This window comes from Cebidichthys violaceus, unplaced genomic scaffold (assembly GCF_023349555.1).
Source record: "Cebidichthys violaceus isolate CVI_PGR_0920_01 unplaced genomic scaffold, fCebVio1.0.p SCAF_3, whole genome shotgun sequence".
NCBI classification, from domain to species: domain Eukaryota; kingdom Metazoa; phylum Chordata; class Actinopteri; order Perciformes; family Stichaeidae; genus Cebidichthys; species Cebidichthys violaceus.
Genome location: NW_027176483.1, coordinates 19,345,385 through 19,368,322, shown reverse-complemented (window position 1 = coordinate 19,368,322; position 22,938 = coordinate 19,345,385). Strand labels below are relative to the sequence as shown.

Sequence of the window (22,938 nt, the reverse complement as noted above, 5' to 3'; positions counted from 1 at the left end):
ACAATGTGTTTTGGTGTCAGCTGAAGGGTGGAACCCTGAAACCTCTCGTCTGCTACGGTTGACATTGTGGTGATGAACGCTCGGCATCTCTGTTAATATGGCGCACAGGGTCATGCTCCTTGTCTGCTTTTCCCTGGAAACAAACAAACAAACCAACAAACAAACAAACAACAACACAACGTACATCTCCATCCCCTTGTTTCTATGGTAACACAGCGGTGAGGAGAGGAGACAAGAGGAGCTTGTAGCCCCCTCCAACTCTCTCCTCCACGATGAAAAGCAGAACAGAAAGAGGCAGGATGAGAAAAGGGAGAAAATGAGAGGGCAGGAAAACAGTCGAGTAGAAAGAAAGGAAGACAGAGTCAGAGAGAGAGAGAGAGAGAGAGAGGGAGGTAGAGGGAGGCAGGCAATCACCGCGTGCTCTTGTGCAGGATGTAGTATCTATGGTAACCTCGGCTGGTTATCAGAAAATTGAAGTCCCTTCTGTTTGTCTCCGTTCTGCTCTGCCTTTTCAAAATCACCATTTATCTCCTCCTCCAGTGCACCGCTTCATATTCTGCTCTTTATTTTGTGGTTGTGTGCGTCCGACTCCATACTGCATGTAAAACACTATTAGACAGACAGAGACACAGAGACACAGAGAGACAGAGAGACAGGCAGGCAGATACAGAGAGACAGACACAGAGAGACAGACACAGACAGACAGACAGACAGACTGGCGTTTGCTCTTTCAAGGAAATGAGACATCTCGCCCAGAACCAATATTTGCCCTAGACGTGGTCTGTAATGAAAACCCTGTTGTGTGTGTGTGTGTAGGAGCTGAGACAGAGGAGTCAGCTCGCTCTGTCAGCCGCGGAGGGAGGTGTAAATAAAGGAATAGCGCGTTTGTTGGTCGGTCAAGGGGGGGGGGGGGGGGGGCAAATAAAGACAACCACCTGTCTGTTGGACTCTGCTGCAGAAGGACAGCAGAGAACAGAAGCAGGCGTTTGCTGCTGCGTCGATGTCACCACTCCAATGTGTTCGTGTTGAGCAGCTGCTGATCTGTCTGAGAGAAGAAGAAGAAGGTTGCAATGAGACAATTTGTTCAGATTCAGTATAAATCATCATAACCATGAGTAATATTGATGTCATCAGTCTTTATTTTCTTAATCATGCATCATTATTCCATTTTTGGGGGGAAAATGGTCAAATTTCATCATTTTGAATATTGGTGAATATTGGCCTCCTTGTTGAGAGCCACCACAGAACACACACACACACACATGATACACACACTGCTGGAATCAGCACATACCGATGTCCTCAATGTCCACTTCAGATTAACATTCATCAATCAGAAGTGTTTCCAGTCCTGACACAGCAACTCTCATTCATCTGGTCTTATGTCACTTCCTGCATGAGGCCCTTTTGAATTCTACCAATGGGGATAAAAGAGCACACCGTAAAAAGTTAAAGTCGTACCTGCTCTCACCTCTGCACACCTGGCCAGTCGCTGTGTGAAGTGATTCAAGGGTCTTTTACCGACATCATGCAACGCAGGGAACAAAATTCAGTCGTAACACAACAAACGCACAACAAACAAAATCAAACCAGTTTTACATTTCTGTAGAGTATCTTTTTCATTTTCATCATAAGGAATGTAAACAGCAGCAACAGAAACAATTCTCTGATCAGATAATATGGCCGACATCTTCACATTAAAAACTCAACATGAGGAAAACATTGTCCATCAACTCTGACTGTGTTTGAGCACCAAGCATCGTGATGTAAACACAGAGTCCTCCTCCTCTGGTCCACCAGAGTCCTGCTCTCTGGACCACGATGGATCCAGGTCTCTGTGAAGATGTGGGCGACAGTCACTGACCTCCCGCTGCTTTCATCCATCTTGTATCTTATTTTCCTGCGACTGAACATCAGACAGCCAGGAGCATGCTGGGTAGTGGAGCAGCCTCAGGTCTTAGCTGGGTTAGCTTAGTTTCCATCTCGGCTCTCTTCCCTGGGGCAGCATGGTGGTGTTTGGGTCCAGCAGGTCCGACTGGGTGGGCGACGATCGCCTCAAAGTCTGCCCCACCTTTTCAGAAGTTGAGTGTATTCCATCATGAATGCTCCAGGAAAGAGAAACAAATGAATTCAAATAAGGACGGAAAAAATGTAGTGAAATTCATGGAGCTACTGACTGCGGCGTGCCGCGTGCGTTGTCGTTTCCATAGCGACCGTCATGGGCGTGATTGTCTGATGTTCACAGAAAAATTCCATGAAAAAGAAAAGACGTGATGATAAGTAGCCTCATCAGGTTCCAGATGACGTCTGCGGGACTCGTATGCAGTCAGCGACGCTGGTGATTCATCTACAAACGTGTTATTACAGACTGTGGCACTAAACACTTCTCTTCAGACTTCTCCTGGGGGGGAGGAGATACACGGGCTCAGTTTCCTTGTGGTTTTCATTCTGCGCCCCCCCCCTCCCCCTCCCCCTCCCACACACACACACACACACACTTTCTCTTTAAACACTCTTCAGTCTCTGAGTCCGGAAGCTTGCGGTCATTTGTCAGCGTTTCTGTAATCATTTTGAGACGAGCAAACAGGTTGCGGCCTGTTACTCAGCTGCATCTGCTTCCAGCTCCCACAACTGGGATCTGCCATCACACCGTACTCTCTGTGTGTGTGTGTGTGTGTGTGTGTGTGTGTGTGTGTGTGTGTGTGTGTGTGTGTGTGTGTGTGTGTGTGTCGACTTGAAGCTACCTGAACAATGTCTTTCTACGCCGTGTGTGTGTGTGTGTGATTAATGGCCTTTGCTAAATTGCTTTTCCACTTTGTTTCAGCATTCAATGACTATTCACTCCATGAAATGTCCCCCAGCTGATAAAGAGGACTTTGTGTGCTCACTAACAGCGCTGGCCTGGTGTTTACCCAGGGCACGTTAGCCCACGATATGTTTCTTTTTGTCTTTCCGGCCGACCGCCAGTAAAAATAAATGCTCCTTTTTTTTGTTTTTGTCACCCCGGCTCTGTTTAAATATCCAGTATGTTGTGTAAATATTAGACTGGTGGCAGACTAACGTCCTCTGTCTTTCCGTCTCTCCTCTGTCTCCAGCCCACCGGTTACATGGAGACGTCACTGTCCTACAGCTCCATAGAGGACCTGCAGCTCCTCTCATGGGACAACGCTCCCAAGTACTGTGTCCAGCTCAGCTTCCCCGGCGGCACCGTCCTGCTGCAGGTAACGTCTGCCGTCATCTTAAAGAGAAGCTGGTGGAGCTCAGCTCTTCATCAGGTTGGAATATAAAGGCTGGAATCAAACGAGAGACGTTGCTGTTGGCTGGGTGACTGTACCAGCTGGTTCCTTGCAGGCATAGCTTATTTTGTTTGCAAAAGCTACGGCTACCATCAAGATATCGGCTTGTGTTCGGTAATGAATTTGTCTAATCGGTTTGGTGCAACACTAAAGGATGCATGTGATGCAGTTTGATTCCTCTACGGACATGAAAGGGAACATTAAATACTTTTTAGTATCAGCTGAATTATGCTCATAAACCGTACTTTGTTAGTGTTGCTAACTTCTTTTATCGATTCGATAGTTCCTGTTTTTGATTATACCTTCCTTTTGGGTCTTTTTGAAGGCTTTGAAATTTTTTTTTTTTTTTCTTGTTTTCGTCAACAAATGGGTATTCTAATAAACACGAAAAACAGAATAAAAAAAGACGTCTTTATTCTGTTTTTCTGTTATTTATTAATTATTTATTTTTCTCCACTTCCATTTCAAAGAAAACGTTTTTTAAAGCATATTTTAAATTGAAATTTAAGGTCATTTTTTTTTTTTTTTTTTTAACAATATGTTTGAAAAGCAACTAAGCAGAATAGTAAGCAGGTTCATCGGGACGATGTACAGTAGCCTGTTGTGACTCGTATGCTTCACCAGTTAGCAGTTAGCTTGTGTTCAGACAGTGCAAACAGGTGGCTACATGTTCCACTTTACACTTTTGAATGATGAACATACCCCCTCATGCACGTTTAAGGTTACTAACGGATGGAATATTTGTGTTTGTGCAAAGCACACTGATGTCTCATCAAACTCTTTGGCAAAGTCTTTGTATCTACGATCATGTTTCACAAGAACTTCTGGATAAACAGATTGAATGTCTGGGAACGAAGCAGAGCGCCGTGTGGTTGGTGCTGGGTCAGTGTGCTGTGATCGATGGTCGGACTGAGAGTTTGAGGCTGTGGGTGTAATGGGAACTTTGGTCCTGGAGGGACGAGCATATTTGTGGTAGTCTCCAGAGCGCTGCGTCAGCACTAATGAAAGGTCTGCCTCTACACAATGACCAATCTGATGTTTCTTCAAACCAAATCACAATAGATCGGTGGCTGTATTGTTATGGACAGAACCAGAACCCGTACTGGACCACGTAGCCGCTCTCAGTCCATCCCCTCCTTAACCAGAGCCCTTCAGTGAGCACATTGGGTACTGTAACCCATTAGCCCAATTACCTCTGATACGCTACTCGGCCCGTGATTGGTGGGTGGGGGTCAACAGTGTATACCCACCTCATCAGTTGTGTTTGCTTATGCCTGCTGCCAGCTGTTTGGACCGCTGCCAGACACATTCACTGCGTGCTTTGGAGGGAAAAGCTCGGCCGGTTTGCATCCACGAGTCCAAGATCAGTCAGGGTTCCTGAAAGCTGGTGAAAAGCTGGTGTGTTGTTTCACTCATTGGAAGAAGGAACATTAGAACAAATATTTAGAGCTCATGGGAAACTGAGGACCTTAAGATAGTGAGTGGCTACAGCAACTAATAACTCTTCATCCTGTGTTAACACAGACCTTATTTCAGACTTCTAACCAGAAACACATGGACTTAGAGACAAGGGAACTGGAAATGTAAACTATGCTGACTCATCTCTCTCTTTAATGGGGGAATACAGGCTCGTTATCAAGAGCTTTAAGCAGACAACAATGGACTCAGTTTCAGTATATCCTGACATCATTTTACTCTATTAATAATATTAAAAGACTCACAGTTTAACTCCTTCATTCACAGTAGCACACAGGCTATTGAAAACAATAGGCCACCTCCTGCACCGAACACACTGGTACTTCTAATCAGTCTACTACACCGTGTTCAGTTTCCCCCTCTGAATACAAACCGCACCTAGACTGGTCTGAGCTCAGTGTTAGCACACGTAACAAACAGTGGACAGGTAGTAAAAAAAAGGTCAAACGCGCTGGAAGCAGACGGGAAGAATGCAGCCTCCTTTCTTTTCTTTTACATGCGGATTTTCTGCCGCCTGTTTGAACAGTTGTGGTTATTTCACATGAGAAATAATGTTGAAATAACCACATTATTTCACATTAATGTGAAATAATTGAAATAATTATGTGTCAAACAGATGGTTTTACACATCTGTGTAGATGTGTCAAACCACATCTACACAGTCCATATATCTATCAAGCACCTTAATAGAGTTTTAAACCGTTAATAAATAATAACCAAGGATGTTTATTTATCCCGGAACTCAACTTCTACTGTGGCTTATTATGTTACGTATGAGTATTTCATGTTACAAAGAAATAGATATGAGTTCAGGTTTTATGGGGACCATTATTATTTGATTTAATTACATTTGATTCTTATCTGTTTTACTCGTGTCTCACGTTTTATCTTTACACTATCCACATAGAGCTCACATGTCGTGCAGCACATTGTGCTTCTGCCTGGAATGAAATGTGCTTCATGAATTATGTTTTGCTCGCTTGCACTGATGCAGTGAAACAATAATCTGCTTTTAGCTCTTTTTTTTTTTTTGGTCTCCACCAACTCTCTAGCCGCTAAATGTTCAGCTATGTTCACCAGCTAGCGGCTCCTCACTGGCTATTCTGTATTTATTCATCACTATGTGCAACCTTTTTCATTACACATCGACCCATTGTTAATATAAAATATTGATCAGCAGCTTTAATGTTCAGAATGTCTCCCGTCAAAGTCCGAACCTCGCCTGTTGAATTTACCTTTTCTTTGGCAGGCAGTACAGTTATTCATGCCTGATGTTAAACATTCACAGCAGACACTGTGGGTTGGTTTAAGAGTGAAATGAGTTTTTGACTAACCAATCGTAGTTAGAGGGAGGGTGCTCAGAAACCCTGCTGAAATCATCTGCAACTGTAAATCTATCTTCAAAATGGATTAGTCCTGAGATTGAAAAGTGAGATTTCATGTTGGCTTCCTTTGTTAAAACGTGAACGTGTAACTTTCAGGATGTTGTTGACTGAGTGGCTGCTAGCAAATGACATGAAATCCTTGTGTGTGGGTTTGCTTCCTATTACCTGAGATCACATTTAACAAATCGTTTATGTGTGTGTTGCTACAGGCTGCAAACAGCTACTTAAGGGACCAGTGGTTTCACTCCCTGCAGTGGAAGGTAAGGTTACTGTTTGTCTTCATTATTATTATTTTAAAAACACACATATTGAAGTTTATTGCTGATTGATTATGTTGAAAAACCCAAATAGGTTTGTGTTGTTTTAGAAATCTTAGCACAGTCAGTCCCTCCACATTGCAGCTCTTTATGAGGATCAGACCTGTAAACCTGTCAGTACCAGAGTCGCGCTGAGCTCACCGAGCCAAATAAAGCTGCATGAGGAAGTAGGCCTGAAGTAGTTCAGAGAGCTAGAGCTCACACGTACTTCCTATGCTTTACTTTATTCTTTCGACACTCAACATTGTCTCCCAAGGACAAACATAAAGCTGTTATATAGACAGCAGTGCCCAGGTATTATGATCGGTCCACGCAGCTCTGACTCTTCACAAGCATTTCCTGTTTATGTGCTTCCACTCCACCATTTTAGGTAGAAATGTCCAAGCCCTTGAGCAATGGTCACATGAAGCGGACCAACGACGAGGAGAAAATTCACACTTTCGAAAAAATGTTTCTGTCACAAAACAACGCAGGCAGCAGCTCCAGAAAACGATGATGATGATGATGATGATGTTCCAGATGTTTTTCTCGGTAGTCACCGGGGGCTGTTGTGTTTTTCATGCAGAAAAAGATCTACAAGTACCGCAAGGTCCTGAACAACCCGAGTCGCTGGGACGTGGTGCTGAAGGAGATCAGGGCGCTAGTGGACATGGCTCTGACCTCACCGCTGCAGGACGAGTCCATCCACCAGGCTCCTCTGCACATCATCTCCACCCTGCTGGCTGAGGTAGAAACACACACACACACACACACACACACACACATTCATGGATGCATCACTGCAGTTATTTAACAGATATAGTTACCAGTTTATTCAGATTTTACCTACAGACCATCACTTTCTCCAATATGTTATGGATTATACACTATCTGTGAAACAAAAGCCAGTCAACAGTTAGCTTCACTTTGTGTAAAGGTAACACAAGCCTGTGTTTATTTGTGTTTTGGGGTAGCTAGACTTGTGTAAGAAACTGAAATGTAAAAACTGCTCCTGGCTAATAGAACTTTAGAACAACAGCATTGTGTTTTTACACAAATTAACAATGCTAGTTGTTTTCAGTCTTTTTGGTTAGCTTTTAGCTAAGCTACCTCCAGCAGCAAGTTAGCTTTTAGCTAAGCTAACCTGCTGCCGGAGGTAGCTTCAACTTCATCATACAGAGTTTTATCTAAGTCGTGGCAAAACAGCCCAAAATGTAAAACTAGTCTTTTCAGGAATCCTTCTCTGGGGACCATGAATGTTCACAGCCTGCTCTATGACAATGTGACCATTAGCTAACGTCAGGCTCTACTGCTAAGAAGTATTTGAAATTATATGCTTCCTATAAAAGCTTTGCATTACTGAGAGTGAAGTTTTTAGAGCCAGTATTGCAGTATAAAGGAATACATTAAAAGAGTCTTGGTAAATTTAGAATAAGAGATGTGAATTGATCTTTCATGTAATTGAATTGCGTTCTCAGACTTTGGTTATGATGTTGTGATTATGTTTGGTCTGATGTGGTGCCATCTCCTCTAAGACACAGCATTCCAGACAATGTGGTTGGGTACTATGTTGACGTGGCACTGTGTCAGTTCACATGACCACGCAGTACGAAGCAGCAACCTAACCTAACTCCACCTAAACATGACAATAATCCTAAACTTGGTCCTAGTGTTTAAAAAAAAAATAAGCCCTCCTTTTTTTATATTGCTGTGCGGACATTTGACTCCAGTTTTTTCTCTTGGTCTTCCCCACAGAACTCTAATCTCAGCACTCAGGATCACGAGAACATCATTGTGGTGAGTTTCCACTATAAATTGATATTTAATGTCAGCCTGAAGTTAATAATTAACAGGCTTGAGTCCTTCTGGTTTGATCTTTGAACTGAGGACAGATATCTTCATGTATTTGTTTGTGTTACACTTGTACACTTGTCTATGTTTGATTGTTGCTTGCGCTGTATAAGGGCGGTAAGATGGCAGTATCAGGCCGGTATCATGCTAGTGTCATCATGGTAGCAGTATCATGGCGGTAACATGACAGTATCATGGCGGTAACATGACAGTATCATGGCGGTAACATGACAGTATCATGGCGGTAACATGACAGTGTCATAGCGGTAACATGACAGTGTCATGACGGTAACATGACAGTATCATGGCGGTAACATGACAGTATCATGGCGGTAACATAACAGTATCATGGCGGTAACATGACAGTATCATGACGGTAACATGACAGTATCATGGCGGTAACATGACAGTGTCATAGCAGTAACATGACAGTATCATGGTGGTAACATGACAGTATCATAGCGGTAACATGACAGTATCATAGCTGTAACATGACGGTATCATGACAGTATCATGGCGGTAACATGACAGTATCATAGCGGTAACATGACGGTATCATGACAGTATCATGGCGGTAACATGACAGTATCATAGCGGTAACATGACAGTGTCATAGCGGTAACATGACAGTGTCATGGCGGTAACATAACAGTATCATGGCGGTAACATGACAGTATCATGGCGGTAACATGACAGTATCATGGCACATAACAGTATCATGGCGGTAACATGACAGTATCATGGCGGTAACATGACAGTATCATGGCAGTAACATGACAGTATCATAGCGGTAACATAACAGTATCATGGCGGTAACATGACAGTATTATGGCGGTAACATGACAGTATCATGGCGGTAACATGACAGTATCATGGCGGTAACATGGCGGTAACATGACAGTATCATGGCGGTAACATGACAGTATCATAGCGGTAACATGACAGTATCATAGCGGTAACATAGTGGTATCATGGTGGTAACATGACATTATCATAGCGGTAACATAGTGGTATCATGGCGCTATCATGGCGCTATCATGACACTATCATGACACTATCATGACACTATCTTTGCGCTATCATGGCGCTATCATTCATTACCGTATTGTAGCCGTACCTGGGCAGAACTGAAGAGTTCGATGCTGAGAGAGTTTCTGGTGTTTGCGTAGTCTCCTGTGGGCTTTATCTCACAAATCTCCTGCAACTGACAGCTCACATCAATACTGTTGGCTCCCAGCCAGGATAAATAAGAACTAGGATATGGAAATATTCATCAGTCTCTGTGTGTGTTTAGGCCATTGCTCCTCTTCTGGAAAACAACCACCCACCACCTGACCTGTGTGAGTTCTTCTGTAAGGTGAGCCCACGTGTCAAAGTAGAACAATGCTGAACATTTGTTTTTTGCAGTAAAGAGAAATGGTTTCAAGAGTTTCACAGTGCTTCCTGTTGATGGTCATGGCTGTGTGTTGCAGCACTGTCGGGAGCGGCCGCGGTCCATGGTGGTGATCGAAGTGTTCACTCCTGTGGTCCAGAGAATCCTCAAACACAACATGGTGAGAACGGCTCTGTCCGGGAGCTGCACAGAGCCTTCAGTGATAGAACTAGGAATCAGTTACTATTGAGCCTGTTTATTGCATGCAATTTCATGTTTGTGGTTGTTTATGTGCAAGTTGCTACATTCTTTAAGTCTAGTAGGACAAGAAATGTCTCCAGTTCTTCTGATAAACCCTGAATATATATTAGAAAATATATGATAAAAACCTGATGTTGGTGAGAAGGGGAAACCTCTACCTTTCATATGCCTTCTCTTTTTGGTTGGGTTGATATATGTTAATTGTGTGTCTCTTGACAGGATTTTGGGAAGTGCCCTCGACTGCGTCTCTTCACTCAGGAGTACATCCTGGCTCTCAACGAGCTGAATGCTGGGATGGAGGTCGTCAAGAAGTTCGTCCACAGGTGAGACACCGTCCCGCACAACAGCACAGGTCCGTGTCGATACTCATTCTTAAAGCAGCGTGAGGTGATGGTGTGCTGTGACTGGCAACCGTCTGGTTGCCATGGTTTCTAACCTGCACCATGTGTGTTGCAGCATGCACGGGCCAACGGGACAGTGCCCTCACCCACGGGTCCTGCCAAACCTGGTGGCAGTGTGTCTCGCCGCCATTTACTCCTGTTACGAGGACTTCATCAACAGGTCAGTCAGTACTCACTCACTCACTCACTCACTCACTCACTCACTCACTCACTCATACACTCACTCACTCACTCACTCACTCACTCACTCACTCACTCACTCACTCACATACACTCACTCACTCACATACACTCACTCACACTCTCACACACTCTCACTCACTCACACACACTCTCACACACTCACTCACTCACTCACTCACTCACTCTCTCACACACACACACACTCACACTCACTCACCCACACACACTCTCACACACACTCACACTCTCTCACTCACTCACTCACTCACTCACTCACTCACTCATACAGTCATACACTCTCTCTCTCTTACTCAGTCTTTTTCCAGAACACGATGGAGTCTGTAAACCTGCCTCCCCTCCTTTGCGTCCCTTTCCACTCATGTCTTGACATCTTGTTTATGTGACCGCTGCAGTGTGAGCAGCTCAGATCTGTCTGAAGGTGAGCAGCATAGAAGGCTAGAGGAGCCTCAGCTCCCCCGGGGCCTCGCTCTGCCTCGCTGCTTGTGTACAAAATGGCTACTTGAGTCAATGTGTGCTCTTTCCTGACAGTGAGTGAAAGCTGTGTTTCTGTTGTCTTTACGCTAGAGATGACTCTATGGTAGTATTGATATGCTCGATAATGCCTCACTTTGACATGAGTTGGAGGTGACAGAACCATATCTAGATAGATTTACGGACATTATGTGAGTTAGACTCTGTATTCTTTATTAAACATCTGTCAATAAGAGTCATTTGATAATGTACGAACAAGAAGTGCACAACTGGTTGAAGTCTGTGATAACTATGATTGTTACCCAGAAGGAAAGTATTATTAGTATTAGTATTATAAAGTAGTATTCTAGCAACAACACAGGACATGCTTCGTTTTGTTGTTGGTTATTCTGTAGAGAGGAGAAGTTTGTCATCCAGAAGAAATATGTTCAGCAGTCGATTGCAATGATCCATGTCTTTTTGAATTATACCATGAATTACACATGTTTGTCCGTCGTAGATTTGTCGTCATTTAGTTTTGTGTGAAACTGATCAGTGAACAACATCTCTCGTCACGCACAATGTCACCAACACAGACGTTAGCTTGGCTTGCCGACATGTCTAAGTTAGCTAGCTAGCTAGCTAGCTAACTTAGACATGTAGGTGAACAAATGTAAAGTTATCTCAGCTGATGTTTGGAATCAAGTGACTCTTTTTATCAGAGCCAGACCCGTTGTAGGTGTGAGTACATCCTGGTACTAAACACATCGTAGCTTCACAAGTCACTTGCGCCACTTTTGGGTAGGAAGTCTTTCTTTTAACGTATTTTCACTTATACCTCATTTATTTTAACAGTTTTACACCAAAATACAACTTTCTTGACGTGCAAAGTTATCATCAAAATTGACAAACCTCTGTAATTCATGGCACCATTCAAACAGGTTCAAAAAGATATTTGTTTCTCGCCCCTTGACTACAATACATATTTTTTACGAAATACGATCCCATGTTGGTCATCTGGAAGGGCGGGACTTCGTCTCTCTATAGCCTTCACTGGGGATGGTGGATGGACGATAAAAAAACACTCACAATAACTTGTTTGTGGTGAATTTTTGTTGTCAGTATAATAGTTAATATCGATATTGTCTAGTTCACTATCATGGCGGAGAAATAAAAAATACAGGAATTATCATGTCAGAAAGAACAGACTCTTACAATGTATTAATTCAGGGGGACCTTATGATTTATGATGACCACACATTTCCTGTAAATGGTAATGCTGTCCATAGAGGACACACTTACAGCAAACAGATGTCGTGTGAGAAAGAAGCTCAGCCACAGCAGACACAATACCTGTTTGTTCAGCTGTCGTGGTCGAAGGGTCATTCTTTTGTCATTGATTGGACAAACACACGATTGTTAATTTCCCACATATTGTAGGACTAATATGAAGGAAACGGTACAAACAGTAATCTGCAGATGTTACTGGGAAAGCAGATCAGATACCGTCATGAGACCACATTGTGCCGTTTAAAATCTAAGCTAATTAGCAAAGTCCCAGTTTATTATTTATTTATTTTTAAAGGAACAATAACTCTACAGTGTAATACAAGGTCCAACTCTGTTTTTTCTTCTTTTTGGCAATAAATTGACATATGCCATTAGAGAAACCAAACAATTTCCCAGAAATAAAAACACTTTCCATCACCAAAGCACAGTCGCAGTATGTTTGCTTCCTGTTCCAGTGGTTTCTATTGAAATGCTCGTGTTTCTTTCTAGCGTGTTCCATTGGGGCTTTGTGTTGACTGGAGTTGTTTAAGTATAGGATAACGTGACTCATTAGCGTCATCTCCTTCCCTAGCACAGCCCCAGAGAGGATCATTCTTAGTCCGTTTTTCCAAGCCTCCAGCACACGAAGGAGCCGTCCCTCTGGTGACCATGTCTCCTGGATCCTTTATGTCATTTCTTTTGTCGTTCCCTTCTGTCATTACATTTCTCTTGCTCATACTTCCATTGACATTGCTACTGTACTTTGACACTCTTGCATTGAGTAAAGGATTTGTATCCTGTCCAATTACCTTCCCCCCCCCTCTTCCCCCTGCAGTCGGGACAACTCCCCCAGCCTGAAGGAGATCAGAAACGGCTGCCAGCAGCAGAACGAACGGAAACCCCCGATGCCGCTCCGTCTGCTGCGCCCCGAGCCTCCGACGCCGCCGCCGCCGCCTCCTGCCACCCTCCTGCCCCTCTCCGCCAACCCCAGCCCCCCTCAGCCACCTCCCCCCGCCCCGTCCATTCCCTTCTCCTCCCCGACGCCCACCCTGCCCCTCTCCCCTCCCCCCTCCGTCGTCAACTCCAGCGAGATCCTGGTGGAGCTGGAGCGGAACAACAACTCGGCCAACGCCAGGCGGAAGGGCGGGCCGTCGGGGGGCGACAGCGAGCCCAACCTCATCGACTGCCTGCTGGTCAGCCCGGCCGTCAACACTCTCTCCATCCAGCTGCCAGCGCAGGCCGACCGGGTGCTGGGCTGCTTCGCTCTCATCCTTAAAATGCTGTGAGTTGACAGATCACTGAGTGTTAATGAACCCAGAGTCAGAGAAGATCAGTAGCTGAAGCTCTAGGTGCTATCCAGAGATGAACCAGGGGACTAGCAGTTCCCCCTGCACCCAGTCATTGGACCTACCTTTATTCTGACGTTACAATTAATCTTCTCCAATGACTCTGACTGTATGAGACAAGGGCAACATAACTGGAATTTTAATTCCATTTTTATTTAAACATTTTTACATCTGGCCGGGGACAGCAGATGAAAACTAGCCTCTAACTCTGGCTCACTTACAGTTTGACTGTTGATTGGTGTGCATTGTCCCTGCAGAGTAAATAAACTGGTGTTAAAGGGCCAGTGTAGTTGCTGATTGCAACCACGTAAATACCCCTCACTCTTCTTTTTCCAAGACTGTGGTAACATGAGCCACCGAGTGCAAAAAACGCGGCGACGCCATTCTCCTCGCTCAGAGGCCATCCATACCATAATGACACTACTTTAGGAGCAATGGGGGGTCGGACGGTGGCTGGCAATAGCATGCTTTTTGCACTCGGTGGCTCGCTTTACCCCAGTCAACCAGCGTGTTGGAGAACTACGTAAAAATGCAAAGACTCTCTCCAGAGCCAGCGTTCGGTTCGTCCGTTCTGGGCTACTGTAGAAATATGTAGATAGAAACGTGTCATTCTAAGGCAAAAGCACAAAAGATTGTTCGTATCAGGGGATTATACACTAATTAAAACATCAGTCAGCCACCTCTCTGTCACCAAGTCTCTCTAAAACATATGTCCAACTGATCACAGAACACACCGTGTGAGCAGGCTTATTGTTGAAACATGAACCAGGATCCCCACCGTTTTGAGATCCAGGTCTGTGATGCGATCGCTACGTGCTAATAGCTAATTCTGCACTCGGCATTCACTCCAATACTTTGGTGATTCATGTCATTCGGGACAAAAACAGGTGGACTGCCGTAAGCTTCTCCGTCATTCCTGTGTGTCCCGTCTACATGAAGATTCTCAGCTTTATGTCTTATGTCTTCTGGGCTCTTTTTTAAAAAGAAATAGCAATGATGGAATTACTGCGTATTGAGTTCAAATCTGCTTCACTCCTTCAGCGGTCCACATGCCCCGTGACAGTACTCACAGATGTGCTTTAAACGATTTAGAAAACAGACGTAACCAGTTCAGCCGGGCTCCGTATCAAAGAGGTCTTATGTGATATTGGGCTTTAGATTGAAAAATTGAAAGGTGAACCGTGGGACAAAAGAACACAGATATGGTCTGTTTGTAAAGGTGTGTGTGTGTGTGTGTTTGTGTGTGTAACAGTAATGTGATGCTGCTCCAGCTTGTGTTAAACCAGCGCTGAGATGACGCAGGCCCACGGCTCGTGTTTCAGCTACTCCTTCATCTCCGTGTTCTCCAGGCTGCGCCTTCCTCTTCACATTGTCACACCGACTCACTTCATCTCTTTATTTCCTCTCCTTTTCTCAACCGTCCGTCTCGGGTCAGGTCGGACTACGATGACTGGAGACCCGCTCTGGCCAGCCTGCTGCAGCCCATCCCCTTCCCGAAAGAGTGAGTACACACGTCGCACCGCGGCGATCGCGTTGTGTTCATTTTTCTGGTGATCTCTCATTCGAGCCACATAAATGACCCCAAAAAAGGCTTTAGATGCGTGATTGTATTTACTCAATTCATTCAACTCTTCAGCGTGTTTTTGAAAAAACGGTATTAACAGTCAGCTGTGATAATACCACAGTTTGATGATAAAACCTTATTTCATTGAAAGTGCAAAGGTCTTTCAGAAAAATGTACCTGAAGTAATAGAACTTGTTATGGAGCTGAATGTCTTTATTATATGTTCTATTATCATTATCTATTATTATGATATCATTATCATGTGTGATTGTCTCTCTACATATTTAATGTTGTAGCGGCTTGAGGTGGAGCTCATTTTTACAGAACAGGTACCTCAAAATTGTACTTACAGTAAGTACCACCGAAGTGGAAAAGTGAAATAGCGCTCCAATTATTTATTTTTAGGGAGATGCGGAAGGCGCTATTATTAGCCAATTAGCCAACGTCGCTGTTTACACGTCTGCAGCCAACAATGCTATTTATACCCAACCTGGACTCACATCAGATACTGTGTGTGTGTGTGTGTGTGTGTGTGTGTGTGCGTGTGTGCGTGTGTGTGTGTGCGTGTGTGCGCGTGTGCGTGCGCGGGCCTCAGCTGGCCTGAGGAGTTCCACAACGTGTGCACACAGCCTGAGTCAGTGACAGCAGCTTCATCTCTCTGCTGTGTCTACAAAAGATGCTCTGAGGCCCGGTACTGAGGCCCGGTACTGAGGCCCGGTACACAATCACTGTAGGATCCACGTGTAAATGGAAGAAGAGAGGATAAGACTGACATTTCACCGGCTTTCTTTTAGAAAAAGTCCTAATAGTTAGAGCCCTTCCAAAAACACCATAACCATAATCATATACTGTAACCATCGGCGTCCTTCCTCATTTGCTTGCCCTCCCTTACATCACTGTCTCCGGGGGTGTGCACATGTTTATAGGAGGGTTCTGCTGGGGCCTGGCTTCTGACGTGGGTGAGGTACCTCAACACACCTCTGGGGGTCAGGAACTGGAGTGGCCGTCTCTCTCTCTCTCCCCCCAGAGAGCCCACCATAATTGGCTGTAAGCAGCTCTGGGTTCTTGTTCGTAATTGGCCGGCTGATCCAGAGCTTCATTAGCTGGCTAATGGCTGGCGGACGACTTGTTGTTCCTCCCAACACTGGGACACACCTGTTGCTCACCTGCGCAGCTGTTGCCGGGTCGATGGCTTCGGGCGTCATTAAGAAAGGCAACAATACTCCCCAGCACCCTGTAGCTGACGATATAATGAGTCACATCAGTGCATGAGGCGCACGCATACACACGCACACGCACACACACACACACACACACACACACACACACGCACACACACACACACACTAACATGTGCAGAAACACACATCTGTTACTAGGTAACTAGTTTTCTCCTCATGTCTTCATGGTCGGACCGTTTTGCAAATAGGGACCACTTCTTACAGTTCTAAAGGAAGTTTTTTTTGGGGGGGGAAATATGCTTATTTGCTCTCTCGATAAAAGGTAGATGTGAAGATTACCAGCAGTTGGTTAGCCTAGCTTAGCATAGCGACTAGAAAGACGGGCTAGCCTGGCAGTCCAAAGGTAACAAAGCACCTCTAAAGATCACTACTTCACACGTTATTCTGCTAACAGGCAAGACCTGGTCTGGACATTACTCCTGTACAATGGCATATAGTGTTTTTACACAGATTTATATGGATTTAACAGACGAGATAAAGTGTGTTCATTTGATGGCTTTAGCGCCGCTGCTAGGTGGATTAGCCAGGCTAGCTGTTTCTCGTCTTCTTTGTGCTAAGCTAATTATTCGGCAGCTTTATAATTACCAGACAGACATGAGAGTGCCATCAATCCTATCATCAAAAGAAAATATCTATATTTTCCAAAAAATATCAAATTATATATTTAATTAAGACGTTTTTAATTAATGAAGTTTATATTAAAAAACACCATGAATTATGTCTGATATGGAGCTGAATATGTATATTTATTTTTAACTTAATTTGCTGATGAACGAGATTGGTGTAAGTTAGTTAAGGTTCGTTTAGGTTAAGTTAGTTAAGGTTAGTTAGGGTTAGATTAATGATTTCAACACGAGGGTGGCAGCCTTCTTGTTTAGCGCTCTCAGATTTAATCACAATGTCCTGATTATGGGAGAAACATTGTTTTTTAAATGTTGCTCTGTACGTACTTAATGTTAACCTTAACATTTCAGAAGCGCATCAACCTTTAGATGGAGTTAGTCCTTCAACCATCTTGTATTCTGGTGGCAATCCTAAAGCTTTTAGAGATCCCAAATATAATCGATTGAGCCACATTTGTACATGTGCATAATGATGAGCATCACTGCTGATATATTAGTGCAACCAGAAAAAGACACGAGGGATTGTTGACAACTGTGTCCTTTGTATCCATAGTAGTATCACCACAGCGGCATCTTACCACTGCTACTGAAATAATTGTGATCGTCACAATGTCATCTAATGTAACAAACAATTCCTACAAGTTCACAAGCGGGTGTCTTGTGTGCTCTACACTCCCTCTGAACCCGCTGACTGTATCAATATAAGGTCACATGTTGTCATCAGCTGGACGTCCTGTGAAGAAGTAGCACAGACTGACCTCTTGGTGTACACTGTAAGCGTGAGCCGCACTGCTAGAGAAGCATGTTATCGTGTGTTGGGCTCTAACCTCTCACATCTCTTCCTCTCTCTTCAGGGCCCTTGCACATGCCAAATTCACAAAGTAAGTACCTCCGACACCAAACGAAACCGATTCAGTACGACTCCAGTTTGAAAACCGCCTGACCGCTTGTGTCTTTATGCTTCTGTCCAAACAGGGAACTGAAATATGTCATTCAGAGGTTCGCAGAGGACCCGAGGCAGGAGGTGAGTGTGTGTTTCTGCAGGTTCACCACCACTTCAGCCTCATAGCACATATTTGTAGAGATTCACCAACAGACAAAATCATTTTTTTTTTTTCCCCCCAGGTGCATTCCTGCCTACTCAGCGTGCGTTCGGGTAAAGACGGCTGGTTCCAGCTCTACAGTCCGGGAGGCGTGGCCTGTGATGACGACGGAGAGCTGTTTGCTAGCATGGTGAGCGTACGGAGACACGCAGAGAGTTCAATTCAACTGTTAGAGCGTGGGACATAATAACTGTCTCTCCTCCAGGTCCATATCCTGATGGGCTCTTGCTACAAGACCAAGAAGTTCCTGCTCTCGCTGGCTGAAAACAAGCTGGGTCCCTGCATGCTGCTGGCCCTGCGTGGAAACCAGACCATGGTGGAGGTACAGAGCACTCGCCACCTATTCAGACCCCACAGGCTCATGCTAGAATCATGATTCATTATTTCCCCTCAAGTCCTTCTCTATGTTTCTATGAATTCTTTTATCAATTCTTCATGATTCCTCATGGTCTGTTGGTGCATGAACATGTGGTAGCTTAGTTTTAATCACCGTTATAAATGCCATTGATGTGGCTGCAGGGAGAAGGAAGAGAAGCGCTGCAGCAGTGAGGCAGACAGACTGGAACACATGGTTAAAGAGATGTCATTATAGAAGACATTTGTTGTTTCCGTTTATGCATATAGTGCATTACTGAAGCAGTAACAGTAGAAGTGGGTGTGGTTGTCATTATAGATTCAGTAGTAAATGACTTAAAATAGGTGAACAATGTCCATCACAGTGACCAGAGCTTCACTTGATGTCAGAAACCAACCATTCCATTGTCGAGACTAGACAGCAGAGAGATACAGATTGTTGATCGATCAACAGATCCATTTTTCTGTTGGTTGACAGATTTAAACAAAAACTGGTGATGCTAGATCCTCCCAGTCTGCACCACAGCTTCCTGTTATATAACGTTCAAGACAAGAAACCCTGATGACATCACCGTGACCTCGCCAGGGTTTTCTCGTCTTTTGACTTGACATCCTCCACTCGTTCTCTCCGGCTCTGCCCCCGCCGGTGCTCCTCATAGTGAGTGTGTATTTGTCTGCTCGTTGTGTGCAGATCTTGTGTCTGATGCTGGAGTACAACATCATCGAGAACAAAGACACCCAGCTGCAGATCATCTCCACCCTGGAGAGCACCCAGGTGGGCCTCCGCATGTACGAGCAGCTCTGCGACCGACAGAGAGAGCTCAAAGAACTGGTGAGTTCCTGCCCCGACACGCACACACACACACACACACACACACACACACACACACACACACACACACACACACACTCAGTACTTTATAAGGTACAGCAAGGCCTGAGGAGAACATGGTGCCGTAATCTCTGGCACCCCTGCAGTTGTCGTAGATCTGAACTGAGAACGTCTCGTTCCAGTTCGTCCCACATCTCTGCTGCGTTCAGCCTGTTGGAGTGAAGGGTTCTGCAGGAGAACGCAAATCACCAGTTTCTCATTACGGACAAATACTCCCGTCTGACCTAATTAACAATCCACAATTACAAAACGGCAACTGTCCAAAAAGGCCCCAGAAGTTAAGATGTAAGCATGCGCTGGATGAGATGAGAGCAAAGAGTGGTGTATACACACGTGTGTGTGTGTGTGTGTGTGTGTGTGTGTGTGTGTGTGTGTGTGTGTGTGTGTGTGTGTGTGTGTGTGTGTGTGTGTGTGAGAGAACAGCTCCACCTTCTATGCTACCAGAACCTGAGCAGAGAGCTGTTTTCATCCACATGTTCCCCCGCGGAACCCTGACACATGTAATGTTCTCTATGAACATTAAATACTACCGACTACTGAGGCTTTGTTGCAGTATCAAGCTTTTGTTTATTTAATGTATTAATAGAATTCATTCAACAAACAGTAGTAGTAGCAGTATAGCAGCACTCTCCATCATGTACATGTATGTATATATATATATATATATATAGTCTACTTTTGGAATATGGAGATCTCATTATAATCACTAAAGGTAAAAGCTAGATCTACTAAAACTCTAACGCTGAAACAGCAACCATACCTCAGTAGGAGTAACTCTAGTGCTGAATGTTTCAAAGGGTCACATCATGCTCTTCTTCAGGTTCATACCTGTGTTTTGGGTTTGCCAGTCGGCTCTGATTGGTCACCGTCTTCACAGCGGATGGGCTTAAATATCATGTTCCTAGAACCACGTTGAAACCCAATTTTTCATCACGTCTCAGCAAACTGTAAAGCAGCTTATTGTTGGATATGAAGTCGTGTTTCTCCACACGTTGCCTGCTTTCATGTTTATTTGATTTCATTTAAGAGGGGACAATGCATATTCATTAATTAACATGAAAATGTGCCAGATTTTTCATCTGCAGTCCCTGACACGTTAATGGTCAGATGTCCGGTCAGTCACATTCTACCTACCGCACACATGTTCTCCACATCCGTCTCCCTCTCCTCCACTCTCTGGACCACTTCTCGGTGAGAAAGTTCCCCCGAGCTCATGTGGCCTTGAACTGCTGGAGCAGAACCAGAACCAGAACCAGTAACCGGTCCTCTCACAGTATGCATGCTTCGCACGCTGAGTCACGCTTTGAACGCGTTTGAGCGTAAACGAAGGCGGCTCGTATACGGAGCACATGGAGAAATCTAGACGTTGATAAAAATGTTCGGATGCGACTGTATTTTCTACACTCTCACTTTATCGTGGCCCTCATTTCATCTGCGAGGACATTTTGGAATTTAGGAAGTACAAAAATCAGGGAATGTGCCTTTAAATAAAAAATGGCTATAAAAAATGTATCCATCATAATCCTACCATTGTATGTAGATTTGAACACTTTTTATAACTTTTAAATAACGTTAATTACAATAATGATTCACTCACAGATTCGTAGTTATGACCTAATTTCCATAACAAGTTTCTGAACAAGCAGTGGAACAAAAGACACCTGTTTGTCTGCTCAGTCCAAAAAACATGGAAGAAAAAGAAAAGACAACGTGAGCTCTTCTCTTCTCCTTATTTGACTCTGAATGTTTCTGCTATTATGGTGTGTTTGGGTAGAGGCCTCACATGTCCCTTTTTCCTCAATGTGACATGAATGCAGCTTGCATGCAGCCACTCACACACACCATCTACTGTCTGAAAATGTTTCTGCAAGGCAGTGAGCTCAGACGCCATCTTTTTTTTCCTTTCTTCTTTCTGTCTGTCTGCTCCTCAGCAAAGGAAAGGAGGCCCCACCCGGCTCACTCTGCCCTCAAAGTCCACGGTGAGACCACGCCGATGCCTTCACTGCCTCACAGAAAGTCATTTGATTCCATTATAAGATACTCGCGTTGGTTATTTCAATCTGGAATGTTTTGTTTTTTTTCCTCAACATTTAGGATGCAGACCTGGCCCGCCTGTTGAGTTCAGGTTCTTTTGGGAACTTGGAGAACCTGAGTCTGGCCTTCACCAACGTCACCAGTGCCTGTGCCGAGCAGCTCATCAAGCTGCCCTCACTCAAACAGCTCAACCTCTGGTCCACACAGGTACCCACACACACACACACACACACACACACACACACACACACACACTAGTACCACCACTGATCTAATAGATGTCTCATGTCCTCTCTTTCTCTCTTGTTGTCCTCCTTTAGTTCGGAGATGCAGGGTTAAGGTTGTTATCCGAACATCTGGCCTGTCTTCAGGTTTTGAACCTGTGTGAGACTCCCGTCACCGATGCTGGTCTGCTGGCTCTCAGTTGTAAGGAAACACACACAAAATGAATCACATCACCGCAGTCTGTAGGTGTTATTGCACTTATTATTACAATATTAATATTGATAAAGGGGACATATTATGAACACCTTTGCAGTGCACACACATCTGGGTATCTGGAGTTTCTACCAACCGACGACCTGTGAATCCACCCACCTCCGGGTTGTTTTTGGGCTGTCTCGATCAGAACACATGGGATTCAACCAGCCAATCAGATTTGGCTCACCTTCCTATGTCATGCAAAGCTCGTTGGAACAGACCACCCACAGCTTGAGAAGTTCCCAGAGACAGTTGAGACAGGAGATGACCCGCTGAGTCAGTTTCCTGTATCTGAGTCTCGTTGGTTTAGCCCCGCCCCTTTAGGAGACACTCGAGTTTAATAACTCCAATGGGAGAAGTGAGCACAAATGATGTCCAATTCTTTCACTATATAGTCACCAATCCAACATTCTGACATTGAAATGATCTTTGTGTGAGAATCTCAGCGACACACTCTCCCAAGATCGGACTACTAACGTTGGCGAACTTCGTAGCTAACGGATCGTAATGCAGAATATATATGAGTATATATCCAGTGTGAGGAAAATAACATACATTAACCCAATCTGATGTTTTAATCCATCCACCCGACGTTCTCAAACCTTGTCGGGGGGGTGGACACGCAATAACCACGCCCACTTTGGAGACAGGAAGTGTATACCATTTCAAACCATTGTGATGCGTCCTCTTGGTTATAGAGCATCTTTGATCTACCTTTGCGAAGGTGCCCCTTATTTTTCTCGTTAGCCAATCAGAGCAGACTGGGGCTTTTTCAGGAGAGGGGCTTAAAGAGACAGGCGCTAAGACGGAGCGTTTCAGACAGAGAGTTAATACAGATGTGTTCAGACAGTGAGTATGAACAATAAAGCTTGTAAACATGTTCTAGTAGAAACCCCCTGAAAATGAGAATGAGCCGTCTGAGGAATGGCTAGGACCCAGAGTACAGAGTCAACGTGGTGGTGGCTGTGTTGAGGGTGTCCTTTGTAAGTGAATCTGGTAATTGTGGCTAATTGTGACCGTTTGCTTCTTTCAGCCATGAA

At 44.5% G+C, this 22,938-nt stretch overlaps 1 protein-coding gene across 1 annotated transcript in view; it reads left to right on the top strand.

The window, feature by feature from the left end:
* Nucleotides 1–22,938, top strand: part of cmip (c-Maf inducing protein) — a 38,248-nt gene that overhangs the window by 13,439 nt on the left and 1,871 nt on the right. Inside the window, exons 2-20 of the mRNA XM_068723406.1 lie at nucleotides 3,096–3,221; nucleotides 6,367–6,417; nucleotides 7,040–7,201; nucleotides 8,209–8,250; nucleotides 9,599–9,661; nucleotides 9,777–9,857; nucleotides 10,157–10,260; nucleotides 10,394–10,498; nucleotides 13,097–13,543; nucleotides 15,043–15,108; nucleotides 17,890–17,916; nucleotides 18,011–18,059; nucleotides 18,161–18,268; nucleotides 18,344–18,460; nucleotides 19,184–19,324; nucleotides 21,316–21,363; nucleotides 21,479–21,625; nucleotides 21,739–21,844; nucleotides 22,932–22,938. The exon at nucleotides 22,932–22,938 is cut by the window's right edge and continues 64 nt beyond it. Of these exons, the coding sequence (XP_068579507.1) occupies nucleotides 3,096–3,221; nucleotides 6,367–6,417; nucleotides 7,040–7,201; nucleotides 8,209–8,250; nucleotides 9,599–9,661; nucleotides 9,777–9,857; nucleotides 10,157–10,260; nucleotides 10,394–10,498; nucleotides 13,097–13,543; nucleotides 15,043–15,108; nucleotides 17,890–17,916; nucleotides 18,011–18,059; nucleotides 18,161–18,268; nucleotides 18,344–18,460; nucleotides 19,184–19,324; nucleotides 21,316–21,363; nucleotides 21,479–21,625; nucleotides 21,739–21,844; nucleotides 22,932–22,938 (1,997 nt within the window). The remainder of the gene's footprint in view (nucleotides 1–3,095; nucleotides 3,222–6,366; nucleotides 6,418–7,039; nucleotides 7,202–8,208; nucleotides 8,251–9,598; nucleotides 9,662–9,776; nucleotides 9,858–10,156; nucleotides 10,261–10,393; nucleotides 10,499–13,096; nucleotides 13,544–15,042; nucleotides 15,109–17,889; nucleotides 17,917–18,010; nucleotides 18,060–18,160; nucleotides 18,269–18,343; nucleotides 18,461–19,183; nucleotides 19,325–21,315; nucleotides 21,364–21,478; nucleotides 21,626–21,738; nucleotides 21,845–22,931) is intronic.